Below are 14,143 nucleotides of genomic sequence, written 5' to 3'. Positions count from 1 at the left end.
TTTAGTATTTTGACATAGCTTTCATATTTACTGTTGCCGAAACAAGTGTCAAATCCCTTCCAAGTTTCCACAGAAGGCAAGACTGGGCTTGCATCTTTTGTATCACAAACACGTGTTCAATTCTGGGACAGGTCCGGAAGAGAGACATTGCTGAAAGGGTGGGACTCAAGTTGCAGGTTATGAACTGGACGGACAGCTTCTTTCCTTACCACTCCCCCTCAGAAACATTTCTGCCTGCTCTGTCTACAAGTGGCAAATCAGGAGGAAAAAAGAAAACCTTGATAAGGTCCCCGCCTTCCACTTAGCTATTCCGGTATGCACAGTTGCATATTTTTGCTGGGTGGAAGCATTTGAGAAATGTCAATTTAAAACATGAACTTCAGTAAGTTGGCTGCAGCAAAAACAATACCCACACCTTGATAGACTTGTGGCCCCTTAATTAACAGAGTAATGTGGCATAAACCTTGGTAGTGCAGATAATAGTCACTTTATCAGAAGCATAACATAAGCTGGTAAATATAGGTATACATGAGAACTAAACGGAGCCCAAAGAAATGGAAGACCTGATAGTAGGAACATCACGATTCTATGAAGACCCTCAATGCATTGAAATGAAAAGCTTGGATTTTTAATCTAGGGAGCCACCACAGACTTGCTCTACTAAAGAAAAGTCAAAATAAGTAGGAACATCTTACACACTATTGTCTACCCTGACTGGTAGCAGCTGTCTAGGCCACATTCACACTATATATTTTAAATACTATGACGCTACTTTAAACATGCATGGCTTCCCCCAAAGAATTCTGGGAGCTGTAGTTTGTTAAGGTGCTGCAAGTTGTTAGAAGACCCCTGTTCCCCTCACAGAGCTGCAAGTATCAGATTTCCCTTTGAAGATTTGTTGTTAAACCACTGTTTAAAGTGTTTTAAATGGTATTGTGGTGCTTTAAAAGTATGTCGTGAATTTGGCCTAGGATTCCGGACCAAGTCTTAGAAATGGCAGGAACTGAACTTGGGGATTTTTGTACAAAAGCACATGCTCTACCAGCCCCACCTAAGCCTTTCGCTCCTTCCCAGTTGGGTCATAGAAACATAGAATTGTAGAGCTGGAAGGAACCCCGGGGGTCATCTTAGCCCAGGGGTGCCCAAACTTTTTTCAAAGAGGGCCAGATTTGATGAAGTGAACATGCATGAGGGCCGAACACCACCTTCCAAGGGAGTCCATTCCACTGTTGAACAGATCTTACCTTCAGAAAGTTACTCCTGATGTTTAACCAGAATCTGCTTTCTTGTCATCAGTTGGTTTGGGACCTGCCTGAAGGGACCCCAAATAAAGACTGAAGTTGCTTCCCAGAATATATACAAATTCAAATACATGCAGATGTGGACTACTCCAGTCTAATCTGAATGGGGGCTGTGAATTTAGCCATGAATTTAAAGTGTTGCAAAATGCTCTGTGATCTTTGGATGAAGGGTGGTATATAAATTTAATTTAATAGCAGTAATAATAATAATTAAAAAACAACAACAGCTAAATAATACTCAAATGTGGACAAGCCCCCGGTCCCCAGACAGACCTTGTGGTTTGTCTTTACAGTGGTACCTCTGGTTACATACTTAATTCGTTCCAGAGGTCCATTCTTAACCTGAAACTTTTTAACCTGAAGCACCACTTTAGCTAATGGGGCCTCCTGTTGCTGCCGCGCCACTGCCGTGCGATTTCTGTTCTCATCCTGAAGCAAAGTTCTTAATCCGAGGTAATATTTATGGGTTAGCAGAGTCTGTAACCTGAAGCGTATGTAACCTGAAGCATATGTAACCCGAGGTACCACTGTAACGCCTTACAGCACCTCAGTGGTTCTGGTGAGTTCTGCAGCTCCCTGAGGACCTCTCGTGGCTTAACATGACTTTTAGCATTTCAGATACAGATTTTTACAGCTTTCTTTGAACCACTGAACAGGGAAAAAGTGGGATAAAACTTGTTGATTTTTACTGTGAAAAGAAGCTGCTGAGTCACGAAGGTTTGGAAGTGGAAGCCACTGTCCCCGTAGCTCAAGAAAAGCTGTCGGGTCCCTCGAGGTGCCCTGAATGGTGGGACCAGAACAGCTATCCTTCAATCCCGCGAAAAAGAGAAGAAAGGCAAGTGGTTTACGAAGCAATGCCCCGCAAGTCCAAGCACGTGACGGCAGATTATCTTTACGGAGCGGGGTGGGGAACGAACTCTGCATACACTCAGAAGCCCTTTGCTCTGCTCCAGAAACTGTTCCCTTTCGAGCCTTTCCAGCCTCTCTCCATCACCATGGCAACAGAAACTCAGGGGGAGCAATAATCTCACTTCCGACCAGGCGCCGCCCCTTCGTGGGCGGGGCATCCTAAGCAGCGTGACGTAAGCAGACCGTTCCTTTCCCCGACTCCCGCCACTGCGTTGTCCTCGAGGGCGGAAGTCTACGAGCAGCGTGTTAAAGCGCGCCTCTCCGGAACTTCCGGTTTCCCACTGGCCGCCGCCATTTTGCGCAACGGAAAGGAGGAAAAAAAGGAGCGAAGACGTTCTACCTCCATCTCTATGGTATCCTCTATGACGTTTGCGCATTACAGCCTCCCTGAGTCTTGTCTCCAGCCCCACCTCCCTCTTGGATTGCTCTCCATTTCTTCCCACGAGAGATGAGGCGAAAGTTGAAGCCGCGCGCAACCTAGCCATCGCACGACCATAGAGGTGCTTATGCCCAGAGCGACGCGATTTATTTCTTTATTTTAACCGGAAACTAGAGCGGCGTGTCTTTCTAGCCTGTTGATTTTCTATGTCTTCGGGGTCTGCGCGCGCACCTGCGGCCTTGGGCGCGGTGGCTGCCGGGAGTGCGGAGGTTACGACGGTTCTGCCGGCCTAGTGGCCGCGCCGCCCTGGTGCCCGTGAGGAGGGAGCAGCCGGTGAGCCTTTCGGGCGGGGGAAGGGGCGTCTTCGGAGGCCGGAGGCTCCCCTGTCGCGGCTTCCGTGCCTCCGAGCGCCCTTGGGCGGGGGTCGCAGGAGGGGAGGCCTCAGGTCCTGACTCCTGGGCGGCCCACCGGTGAGAACGGGGGACACCGGGGCCTCGGGCGGGCCTTGGGCCTGGCCCAGCAGGGCTCCCCTGGCGTAGCAGGAGACGCCGGTGGTTTAGGTCGGTTGCCGCGCAGGGAGACCCTGGCTTCGTGCGTTTTTTTAAGAATCAGAATTCGTTTTTCAGTAGCAAAGCCGCCTCAGAACAGCCATTACCGTTTCTTTGTACAAAGATAAGCGGGGAAAAGGCGGGTCGCACTAAAGGTGCAGGGGGTTAAAATGCCCAGCATGTCCTTTTGCAGTACATGACAACGAGGTGCATAGCTGTCAACGTTTCCCTTTTCTTGCGAGGAATCCTATTCGGAATAAGGGAATTTCCCTTTAAAAAAGGGAAAAGTTGACAGCTATGACGAGGGGATCGCAGCAAATCCATTTAATGGATTATTCGGTGAATCAATGCAGAATACTAGGAGTGAATGGAAGAGTACAGCCTTCGTTCCTATGCCGTAATGTAAGGGTGAAGGTAAAGGATTCCTACACGGTTAAGCCCAGTCAAAGGTGACTATGGCATTGCGGCGCTCATATCGCTTTTCAGGCCAATGGAGCCACCGTTTGTCCACAGACAGCTTTCTGGGTCATGACTAAACCGCTTCTGGTGCAATGGGACACCGTGACGGAAACCAGAGCGCACAGAATGTAAGGGTAAGGAGGTGGTGCTCAATGCCCACCTAGCATTTTCAAGCACTCAAAGCAGTGTCCATGTATTATCCAGTTGAATGCCGTACGGCAGCCCTGTAAGGTAGGGGCAGCCAACATGGCACCCTCCAACTGTAGTCCAGTTCTGTGGACTACAACTCCCATCACCTTTGGCTATGTTGGGTAGGGCTGATGGGAGTCCAGCAACATCTGGAGGGCACCCAGTTGGCTAACTCGGGTATGGCAGTACTATCACTATCATTACTACAAGTTTGGTGTTGAGGTTTATTGCAGAATGGCTTGCTAAAGTCCAAGTAGTGATGTTATTGGTAGAGGTGAGAATTAAGGCAGGGACTTCCTGATTTGCTGTTTTGGCTCATAGGACCAAATTGTGCATGGTGCTCAATGTGTCATAAGCAGCTATCTTGGTGTTTTTTTTTAAGTAATAGCTGCCGCAGAGGGCCATATGTGGGACTGCAGTGTGTGGTAATAAGGCTTGCTATGCTTCTTGATTTAGATTTGTTGCTTTTTTGCTCTGGCAGGCTCTAGCCTCCATCCATGATGTGCATTTGATCTCACAGTATTAAAGATGACTACTGCAGCTAGACCAACATTTGAACCTGCAAGAGGAGGGAGAGGGAAAGGAGAAGGTGACTTAAGTCAGCTCTCCAAACAATATTCCAGCCGAGATCTTCCCTCTCATACTAAAATCAAATACAGGTAACAGTTTACGTTTCTTGTGGGGATTGTTTTCTGCAGTGTTCCTTTATTTTGTCTTTAGCAGGGAATGGTTTTTCCTGTCCCTTTGGCAGGTAGGATTTGCTACAGGAAAACATTTGCAAACTAAAAGTGATTTCATTATTTGTTTTCTTTCTGGCTATCAGCATAGCACAAATGCTGTGCGGGTGGGCAGACAAACTCTTTGTAATTTGGGTGAGTAATTAACTTTTGTGGATGTCTTTGCAAAACTAACTTTGTTGGAAGGGTGGAGAATTGGATACGGATCCTTACCACCCCCACCCTTGCAGACCAGTTTTGACAGGAGGGTGTCAAATGGCTTGTCAGTCACTTGACCGCCAGTGACCCATTTTTCTTTATCTGAGCAGTTTGAAGACCTGCATAGGTAGAGAAACAGCACTTTGCAAGACACAGCAATCAGCTGCTCGATGGTTCCTATAAATTCTGCTTTCAGCAAAACCATATCTTCACCTGCCCTGCACGTGATGTCATATATGGCACCAGGTATATGGGAGATGGGTTTTGGCTGACCAAAATGGCCCCATGAGCCAAATGGGTCAGCATGGTGAGTCTAATTAGGCTTGCAGTCCATAGATTTCCCACCACTGTACGGTCATCTTAGAATTCTTGTAGAACTTCACAAATGGGCAATACAGTGGTGCCTCGCAAGACGAAATTAATCCGTTCCATGAGGCTCTTCGTATAGCGGTTTTTTCGTCTTGCGAAGCAAGCCCATTGACAGCTGAGCGGATTAGCGCTATAAGTGGTTTAGTGGCTTTTAGCGGATCAGCTGATAAGCGGCTTATCAGTGGATCAGCTGATAAGCGGCTTAGGGCTTAGGAAAAGGGGGGGGAGGGAAAAAACCCCGCAGGAGCTCGCAAGACATTTTCGTCTTGCGAAGCAAGCCCATAGGGAAATTCGTTTGGGCAGTGTCATTATCTCCATACTGCAGAAGTGGGTTGAAGCTGTAAGAATAATAGCTTGCCTAGTACCACTTTGCAAGTTCTGGTACTGGTCCTTAACCTTAAAAGCCAGTGGTGACTGTTGCCCATTGGAAGTGGTAGAGCATAAAGAATGGAGACCAGCAGTGAACAGGGTCGGAGCCGTAGGCAGCCAGAGCTAGCTAAATCTAGGGTTGTCCCCATATTCCTCCCTGCTGAGCAACACTGGGACTGAGGAGTAGGAAGCTGACAGACATTGCCCCTGAGCTGGTTATAAGTAATAAAGGGGGCAGGTGGGGATTGGCTAAGGGCACCCTGAAGTCGGTGGGGCAGTGACCCATTTGCCATAAAACAGCAGCTTTCAAAGCCCAATTCAGCTTGGCATATGGGGTACCTGAAATGCTATGCTTTCCTTCATTCTCTTAGGCCCTTCCCCAGCCCCCCCCCTTTTCTGTGGTGGCTTCTAGCCCTGGAATGCCTTTGCCAGGGAGACTTATTTCTTTTTAAAAGCTTATTCTCTGTTGTTTTAAGTGTCTGATTATTCCTTTTAAATGTGTTGAGGTGCTCTAGAAGTCTTCAGAGTGGGTTAGTGATTTGTAATAAGTAAAATGATGAGCATTTGGCCGAGGTGATATTTGTTAGGAATGTTTGACCTCTTATAGTCACAACGACTGTAATGCGTCAGTTATATGTGGATAATTCCTTCCCTTCAGCTTCTGCGCTTGCTTCTTGTTTCAGACAAACCACCCAGGATGCCCCTGAAGAGGTACGCAACCGTGACTTCAGGAGAGAACTGGAGGAGAGGGAGAGAGTTGTCGTGAGGGAGAAGAACAGAGACAGGCCTGCGCGAGGTCTGTGTTGTTTTGGCAGATTATTTTCCCTTTCAGAGGGGTGGTCAGGCTGCTTGGGAATCACGTTGTGTCTCAAGGACAGCTCCAGGTCATTCAACAAAAGTTAATCCCAGTAGAATTAAGCATTTAAGCACTTACTGGGTACCCATAGGCAGCAAGGAATTGTATGTGGGCAATAATATTATTTTTAAAATATTTTAAATTTTTTTAAAAAAATTCTAAAATATTTTAAAATTTCAAATGAAAATATATTATAATTCTTATTATGAGGAAAGCCTGAAAGCAGTTCACATCGTTAAAACCTGCATCAAACCCATTTTTAAAAGTGCAAGTATTGGAAGATCAGGAGAGATCCCCTCACCACATAGATCCCTGCCTGGCAAATTTGCTCCTCAGATGGGGTAATGTTAAGGGTAAAGGGACCCCTGATCATTAGGTCCAGTCGTGACCGACTCTGGGGTTGCGGCGCTCATCTCGCTTTATTGGCTGAGGGAGCCGTCGTACAGCTGGATCATGTGGCCAGCATGACTAAGCCACTTCTGGCGAACCAGAGCAGCGCACGGAAACGCCGTTTACCTTCCCACTGGACTTGCACTTTGATGTGCTTTCGAACTGCTAGGTTGGCAGGAGCAGGGACCGAGCAACGGGAGCTCACCCCGTCACGGGGATTCAAACCGCCGACCAGCCGATCAGCAAGTCCTAGGCTCGGTGGTTTAACCCACAGCGCCACCCGCATCCCTAATGTTATGGGTACCATGAGCTTAATAGGAGAAACCAGCTGAGAGCGAATTGCAAAACAAAGCAGTAGAAGGGAGAAGTATTATACCCTCCTCGGCTTTTGAGACCTTCTTCCAAAAAGCAAGGATCAAGCCAAGTCTGTCTCCTTAATGTGGGTTTCCCCAGACATCTGAAGGCGTTTGATCCGAGAGTGAGATGATGCCAGGAAGGGTTGTACATGCAACAAATGACTTAACACTGGTTTGTGTTGGCAAAAGATTCATATGTTTCTAGCAATTCTATTTTATTTTTGCACTTGGGTTTGTAGTAAGCTCAGTGTTGGTGATTCTCTATGTTTCGGTCGCTTTTATTTTATTGCTGCTGGTCACCGAGTGCTTACGGTTTTTCCTGCATTTGCCCCCCAGAGCACACAACGTCCTCTTCTGTGTCTAAGAAACCCCGGCTAGATCAGATCCCTGCAGCTAACCTGGATGCAGATGATCCTTTGACTGACGTATGTATTCTTGGATGTTGGGAAACAGTATTTGCTGGACAGAAAAACAGATGCTTTACAAATCAGTAGTGAGGTTCTTGTTGGGACACCAACAAAAACCTCATCAAAAGAGGTGAAAACAAGTTTTTGCCACTTTAATATTTCCACTCAGCTACATTGGGTGGCTGGTTGCATTCTTTTTTGCTTTGACAGAGGTTTCCATCAGCAGAACAGGGAGGAAGGTGATTTTTGTTGATTTTCCCCGAGCCCCTGGTGCAGATAGAGTGGGAAGGGGGAGTTGGTGAAAATCACATCCCTGATCTATTGATGGAAGCCAAAAGTGGCTCAAGGTGCTTTCAATCAGCAGAAGAACCCTGCTATCAGAATTAGATGCAGCTTGTGTCAGCCTTGTCCACTGGCCATGCTGGCTGGGGCTAATAGGAGTTGGAGCCCAATGACATCTGAGGGCCACAGGTTCCCCACGCCAGCTGCAGGCCCTCTTTGGGGTAGGCATGTACAACTTGCGATCAGCTATGGCAAACACAGCCCGGCAGCTGTGCATTGCAAGCCACCTGGGGCTCCATATGTCTTCTGACCTGTCTGCCTGTCTAGGACTGTGGAATTCTATGATATATGGACTGTCAGGCACCTGTTTTGCCCACAGTACTTAACTGATGGGCCACACACTGTGCAGTGGGTTGTGCCTGGCGCAGGCCTGAATTTTAGAGGAACAGTCACTTCATTTTAAAATGGTACGGTCATATGGATGTAGAGAAGAAAGGATGATTTTTATACTGTCAATTTTGAGGAAACTGACAAGATGCGCTGAACCCAAATTGTTTTGATGGAGCATTTTGTCATACTGAGATTGGCTAGTAAGCTTAGGCAACACAGGCCAAGCTTGAAGCACTGAGGTTGGTGTGCTTAAACTTAAAACCTTGCACGCAGTGCACATGGCAGTATATTGGCACATCACATGGGCCTTCAAAAATTGCAGAGTGCAAAAATGTCTGTGTAGGACATTCATGTGGAGGTTCACCTGATCTGTTGTGTTGGAAATAGGATGTCGTCTGTAACGCTATGCATAAAGTTCTGCCTAAGTTTCCACAGTGGGTAGGAGATGGGACAGTGTTTGCTAAAACTTTGCTGCATCTGTAGGAGGAGGATGAAGATGAGGACTATGACGAAGAGAGTGACGATGACACAGCTGCTCTTTTAGCTGAGCTAGAAAAGATCAAGAAAGAGCGGGCTGAGGAGCAGGCCCGAAAGGTAAGCATCTTTTAATTCTTATTATAAAAGCTGCCATAGGCAGGCCATTGGCCCATTTAACCTGTAGAGGTCTCTGCTAGCTCCAATGCCTGAATCCTTTGAAGCAGACACAATGTAGGGACTTAATCTGGAGCTTTCTGCAAGCCAGGTGTTTCTGCGGCCATTACGCTGCTAATGACTTGTATAAATAGCTTTCAAAGTGTGTGTGTGTTAAATCCCTGCCTGAAGACTTCAAAGCAATTAGCCTCTCAAGCAACAAACAACATTAATGGACACACGCTGTATGTGATTTTGTTATGTCAGAAATAGTTTTAACGACCCCTGTCCCCTTTTGGGGTAATCCACTGATCTCCAAAGTGAAGTCTTAGCCCTGGTTACTTTACATCAGAGCAGAATGGTGCTGCCGTGTAGCTTCAGGGGAGAACCTCCAGCCCTCAGGCCAAATGGATTGGAAGCCATAGAGTGAACATTCTGTTGTTTCTTGCCAAGCCTGGCTTGTGGCAACTAGGGGCTCCATACTATAGCTGATCCTTCCGCAAAGCAGGTCTTGCTCTGTTCTTGCAGCAAGCCCTGCAGGGAAACACTTCCTTTCTTTGTGCAGTTTAAACCATATTGGCAGAAGGAATGTTTTGTTCCTTTGCAAACTGGCTTTAATTCAAGCCAAGGAATGAAAGGAAAACTCTTCACCTGATGTCATGGTGACGCCAGGTGATTGACAGATGGGCAGCTCCCACCCACCTTCCCAAGTGCCCCGTGGGGGCTGGGGGATGTCAGGATCCAGTTTTCCACCCCCACTGTATACAAATGCTACAGAAAACAGTTTCCCGAAATGACTCTTTGATGCCACTAGAGGCCAGCAGAAGCTGTTTAAGATGGAGAACCCTATGCGGCTGCCTTTTGGTTTTCATTATCGCATTAATCGTTCTGTTTCCCTTGCCAGCTCTAGTTATCCCTTTCAGTGTTTCAAGCTGCCTTAAACATTGCTCTCCAATATTCTTTTAAGTAGGAGTTGAACGTGGTACCCTTCTGCATGTGGCCCCTGTAGAATGTTCTGCTGGTCCTGAATCTGTTAATGCAGAAGATCTGCCATATATATTTAAGCCCTGGCTTGGTCGCCATGGGCAACAAGGAACCGCATGTAGGAAGATGCACAGGTTTCCATACAGACAAACAAACCAGGCTTGTGGGTGAGAGATTTCTAGCTTTCTGGACTCAATGCCCTCTTTGATGTACAGAGTGATACCACCTCCATTACAGCCTTCCCTGTCCTTCCTAGAGAATTCATATCAAGAGATAACCATCCCTGCTGTTGGGAAATCTGAAGATCAGTCCTCCGTTGTTTTGACTTTGTTGTTCAACGCTCAGGGGGATACATAAAGCCAAAACCCCAGAGCAGTTTCTTGCTGCACACCGAGCCAATATTTGCCGTGTGTTTGTTTTCAGCACTGTAATGGTGACAGCTGCCTTTAATTTAAAACCTGGTACTGCAAGAAAGAAAAACAGAAAAGAGAAACCTAAATAGAATGGACAAGATGGTTGGGAGTTTTATGTGGCCAAGTCCCCAGCTTCCTCAAAATCAAGTGGAACAGAAAATAGGGTCTATGTTATAGCTCACGGACCATCTTTTTCTCACCTTGCCAGGAACTAGAGCAGAAAGCTGAAGAGGAGAGGATACGGATGGAGAACATCCTGAGTGGGAACCCTTTGTTGAACCTCACTGGTCCAGTTCAGCCTCAGGCAAACTTCAAAGTGAAGAGGAGGTATGGAGGTGCTTGCTTTACATAAGAATGGCCACCTAAATTATTTGTTCCCAACTTCTCTACAATTTCACACTTCCAGAATATTTTAAATGAATGTTAATTGTATGCTTAAGTTTATTTTTTGGTTGCTGTTTTGTAAACGTTGTTAATATTGTCTTAGAGATTATGAATGCTGTAGTACTTTGTGAATCCTATAATGTGATTTTTTTTGCAATTGTGCTGTTTTCCTCATTTGTTTTAATAGTGTTTTATGAATTGTAATGGTTTTACTGATGATTTGTTAATTGATCTATATGATTTGTGATGTTCTATTATGTTGTTATTTATTGTTTGCAAGCCACTTTGTGATTCATGTGAATAAAAATCAGCCTAGATATATAATGTCCGGTGCACAGCCCCACAAATCACTGGCCCTGCTGGCTGCGGCTGGTGGATATTGCACTATAGCATGGATTAATGCTCCTTACCTTTTGTCTTGTTGTGATGTCACACATTTTCTCTTTAATTTTTATGGTTAACATATTTTGCTTCTTCCTGTATTTAGATGGGACGATGACGTGGTCTTCAAGAACTGTGCGAAGGGAGTCGATGAGATGAAAAAGGACAAAAGATTCGTCAATGACACGCTGCGGTCTGAATTTCACAAAAAGTTCATGGAGAAATACATCAAGTAGTACTTTTCCTTTTTTTCATTTTGAATATGCTATGTCACTGATGGACTAAATGGAGCAAGCCTTTTCCTTCCTTCTGAAAAACGTGGTTACCGTGAAAATCTGGCAACGAGTAGCAGTTCTCCAAGGTCGCCACTACCCTTTTAACATAAAATGACCCTGTCTCTGGAATACTTCCTTGTTTACTTTGTTTTAGCTCGGGCAGCTAATTTCCCAGAAATGTTTCATTTTGTTGCTATGAAATTACTTTCTGTAAATGTTTTGAAAATGGTGTACAATAAAACCTTCGCTCTAAGGGCTGTGTCTTATATTCAACCTGCAATAGCAGCTTACCTGTTCTGGATGAGGCCGCACACCCGCCTTAGGCAAGGTGGCTGACCTCTGGCTCTCCAGGTGTTGTGCATTGCCCATCATCCCCAAATAATTGAAACCAATTGGAGGCCTTTTTTCATGCCTAATTGCTGGGGGGGGCAGCAAAGACCTCTGGCTACGTGTGCACCCATGGGTGCCGTGTTGCTGGCCCATGTTGTAAAGTATAGCATACTTGAAGTGCTTTAAGCATTCCAAACCTGCTAAGATGTGTGCTAGATGTGATCAGATTAGGTAAAGCATCAATGTAAGTCCGCTTACCTTTAATGGCAGGTGGTGTTGACGGCTTGGCAACGGCCACGTCAGTGGAATTGCAGACCTGCTAAGTTTTTTAACGGATCACTAGGTGTGATCAGATTAGTGTTGATAAAAATAATGGGTGTCAGTGGAAGCCCCCTCCTTTGCAGCCAGTGCTGAAACACCAGCTTGAAACTATTTTGGAATAGGTTTTTAATTTAATAATAGGCTAATGCCTTGATATGAAGAAGATATAATAAACAGTATTATATCTTCAGTATATAGCTCAGTATTTTGGTATATTAAGCAGCAAAGAATCTGCCTTGCTCTATCCCCCAAGAAATCTGATGGGGATTCAGTGAATCTTCAGATGAAGGGCGATATATAAATAATAATAATAATAATAATAATAATAATAATAATTAATAATAATAAAAACAATAAATAATAATGTATATCTCATAAGTGTATCTTCATTCACGTGGGCTTCCCTGACCTCCTTCAGCCTGTTACACATTTTAGTGCATGAAACTTGTTCTGGGAACATTAATGTGAAGCTGAGAAAGTATTTTTTGCTCCAGATAGGAAAACGTGATTTTAAAAATCCCTATTGAGGAAAATTTGATGAAGAAAATAACTCAGCAATGGATGCGAATGCTGTTCTTACAATATGTATTCCAGTGGGACTTTGGACAGATACTCCAGCATCCTTTTTGTGCATTATTTAATAGTGTCTTCAGCAAGCCCAGCTCTAAGCTCCTATTGCAATTAATGTAATGCACTGTAATCCTCTCTTTCCAATGTTTTCCATTCCTAATCCGTGTGCTCCCACTTTGTGCTTCACTGGGTTAGAAAAAAGTGGTGGTCTCGGCTTAGCAGCAGAGCCCGTAATCTTCCCTCACTGCCTACAAACCACATTGCAAGTCCCCTGCTACTTCACACACTGCATAATTCTCTACCCCGGCTCTATGTGCAGGTGGAAGAGCCATCAGAACAGTCTGAAGCTGCTCCGAAGAGAAGTAACACGCCAAGCACTAGCTTATGTATTTGTAGAGAAGAGAGTCATTGAAACAGGAGCTGTGAGCGAGGCAACGGTCCCAGGTTTAAATCCCATATTCTAATTCCAAAGTTTATGTAGAAGTACAAGTAAGGAGGAGATATTAGCAGACTCAAAGTAAGCCAAATGTTGCAGAAGTACAAAAAACTTTAGGGAGGAGGAATTAAGCGGGGGAGACGCCCCAAAAACAGCTAAACGATGTTTCCCATTGAATGCCAGCTGACTGCAGAGAGCAAGCAAACTGAAAACCAGGGTGGGGCAGGGAAAAGTAATGGAATACAGTGACTGGGGGATGGGGAATGTACAGAGGAAGAGGGAGACCAAGGATTATAAAATCCATATCAAAGCAATGCCTGTATTAAAAGTAAAGGGACCCCTGACCATTAGGTCCAGTTGTGGCTGACTCGGGTTGCGGCGCTCATCTCGCTTTATTGGCTGCGGGAGCCGGTGTACAGCTTCCAGGTCATGTGGCCAGCATGACTAAGCCACTTCTGGCGAACCAGAGCAGCGCACGGAAACGCCGTTTACCTTCCCGCCGGAGCAGTACCTATTTATCTACTTGCACTTGGACGTGCTTTCGAACTGCTTGGTTGGCAGGAGCAGGGACTGAGCAACGGGAGCTCACCCCATCGCGGGGATTCAAACTGTCGGCCTTCTCATCGGCAAGTCCTAGGCTCTGTGATTTAACCCACAGTGCCACCCGCGTCCCTAATGCCTGTATTAGGCCAGCACAATATCACAAAAAAACCCTGCAAGGTGTTGAGTTCTCCATAACGCTTCATCAGACTCAAGATGATAAAAGAACTCAGCCATTCACTCATTCTGTGAACAAGTCACCAGGATCCTGTGCATGGCAGGTATCAGATGCTAGCATGTCTCCCCTTACTTAAAGTGGTCTTAGCTGGTGACCGGCTGGCACCAGTGGGGTGGAGGACACAGAGAACAACCAGAGTTGAAGCCTGAGCCAATGACAGGCAGAGCCAACAAATTCTAGTTTTGTCCTCATCTTCCTCCCTGCAAGGGGAAACATTGAAATGGAGGAAGAGTTAGCCGAGGGACCCTGCAGCTGCCCCCTTGGACTGGTTGTAAGGAAGGAAGTAGGGTGGGGGCTGGCTGAGAGCAGACCGAGGCTGGTAGAGCAGGGCCCCATTCTGCCTCCACTTACTGCTTAAAAATAAGTCCCACTGATTCCAATAGAATCTTCCCTGGAAAGCTGCTTAGATTTAAGGCAAGGGAAAATGGCTCTCTGCGACTGCTCAACCATAAACTGTTTGGCCAAGAGAGAAGAAGGTTAATAACACACTTAAAACCTCAAG

The 14,143-nt window shown here is 45.9% G+C and overlaps 1 protein-coding gene and 1 long non-coding RNA gene across 3 annotated transcripts; one reads left to right on the top strand and one right to left on the bottom strand.

The window, feature by feature from the left end:
- LOC309341315 lies at window positions 1-2,625 on the bottom strand. The gene is made up of 3 exons (XR_014156202.1): window positions 1,991-2,625; window positions 1,245-1,312; window positions 1-243 (listed from the first exon to the last, which is right to left on the bottom strand). It is a non-coding gene; the product is annotated as an uncharacterized lncRNA (long non-coding RNA).
- Window positions 2,626-2,791: 166 nt separating this feature from the next.
- Window positions 2,792-11,459, top strand: CWC15 (CWC15 spliceosome associated protein homolog). 2 transcript variants are annotated; one of them, XM_081860800.1, is made up of 7 exons: window positions 2,792-2,922; window positions 4,267-4,444; window positions 6,142-6,254; window positions 7,397-7,485; window positions 8,623-8,733; window positions 10,375-10,493; window positions 11,038-11,459. In XM_081860800.1, exons 2-7 carry the CDS (start codon window positions 4,314-4,316, stop codon window positions 11,165-11,167), a joined length of 693 nt encoding a protein of 230 aa, XP_081716926.1. In that variant the 5' UTR covers window positions 2,792-2,922; window positions 4,267-4,313; the 3' UTR covers window positions 11,168-11,459. The 2 variants fall into 2 exon arrangements, with proteins under 2 accessions (XP_081716926.1, XP_081716927.1); XM_081860801.1 differs by lacking the exon at window positions 2,792-2,922 and adding an exon at window positions 2,957-3,059.
- The last annotated feature ends 2,684 nt before the right edge of the window (window positions 11,460-14,143 follow it).

This window comes from Podarcis erhardii, assembly GCF_964252035.2.
Source record: "Podarcis erhardii genome assembly, chromosome: 4".
Lineage (NCBI taxonomy): Eukaryota > Metazoa > Chordata > Lepidosauria > Squamata > Lacertidae > Podarcis > Podarcis erhardii.
Note: the sequence above shows the minus strand (reverse complement) of the source record. Positions and strands in the feature narration are given on the sequence as shown.

Excerpts from the sequence above, each read along its gene's own strand:
- CWC15 (XM_081860800.1), top strand. The coding sequence starts at position 4,314 with ATGACTACTGCAGCTAGACCAACATTTGAACCTGCAAGAGGAGGGAGA. Across the intron at positions 8,734-10,374 it reads CTGAGGAGCAGGCCCGAAAG|GAACTAGAGCAGAAAGCTGA; the intron begins GTAAGCATCTTT and ends TCACCTTGCCAG. Across the intron at positions 10,494-11,037 it reads AACTTCAAAGTGAAGAGGAG|ATGGGACGATGACGTGGTCT; the intron begins GTATGGAGGTGC and ends TCCTGTATTTAG.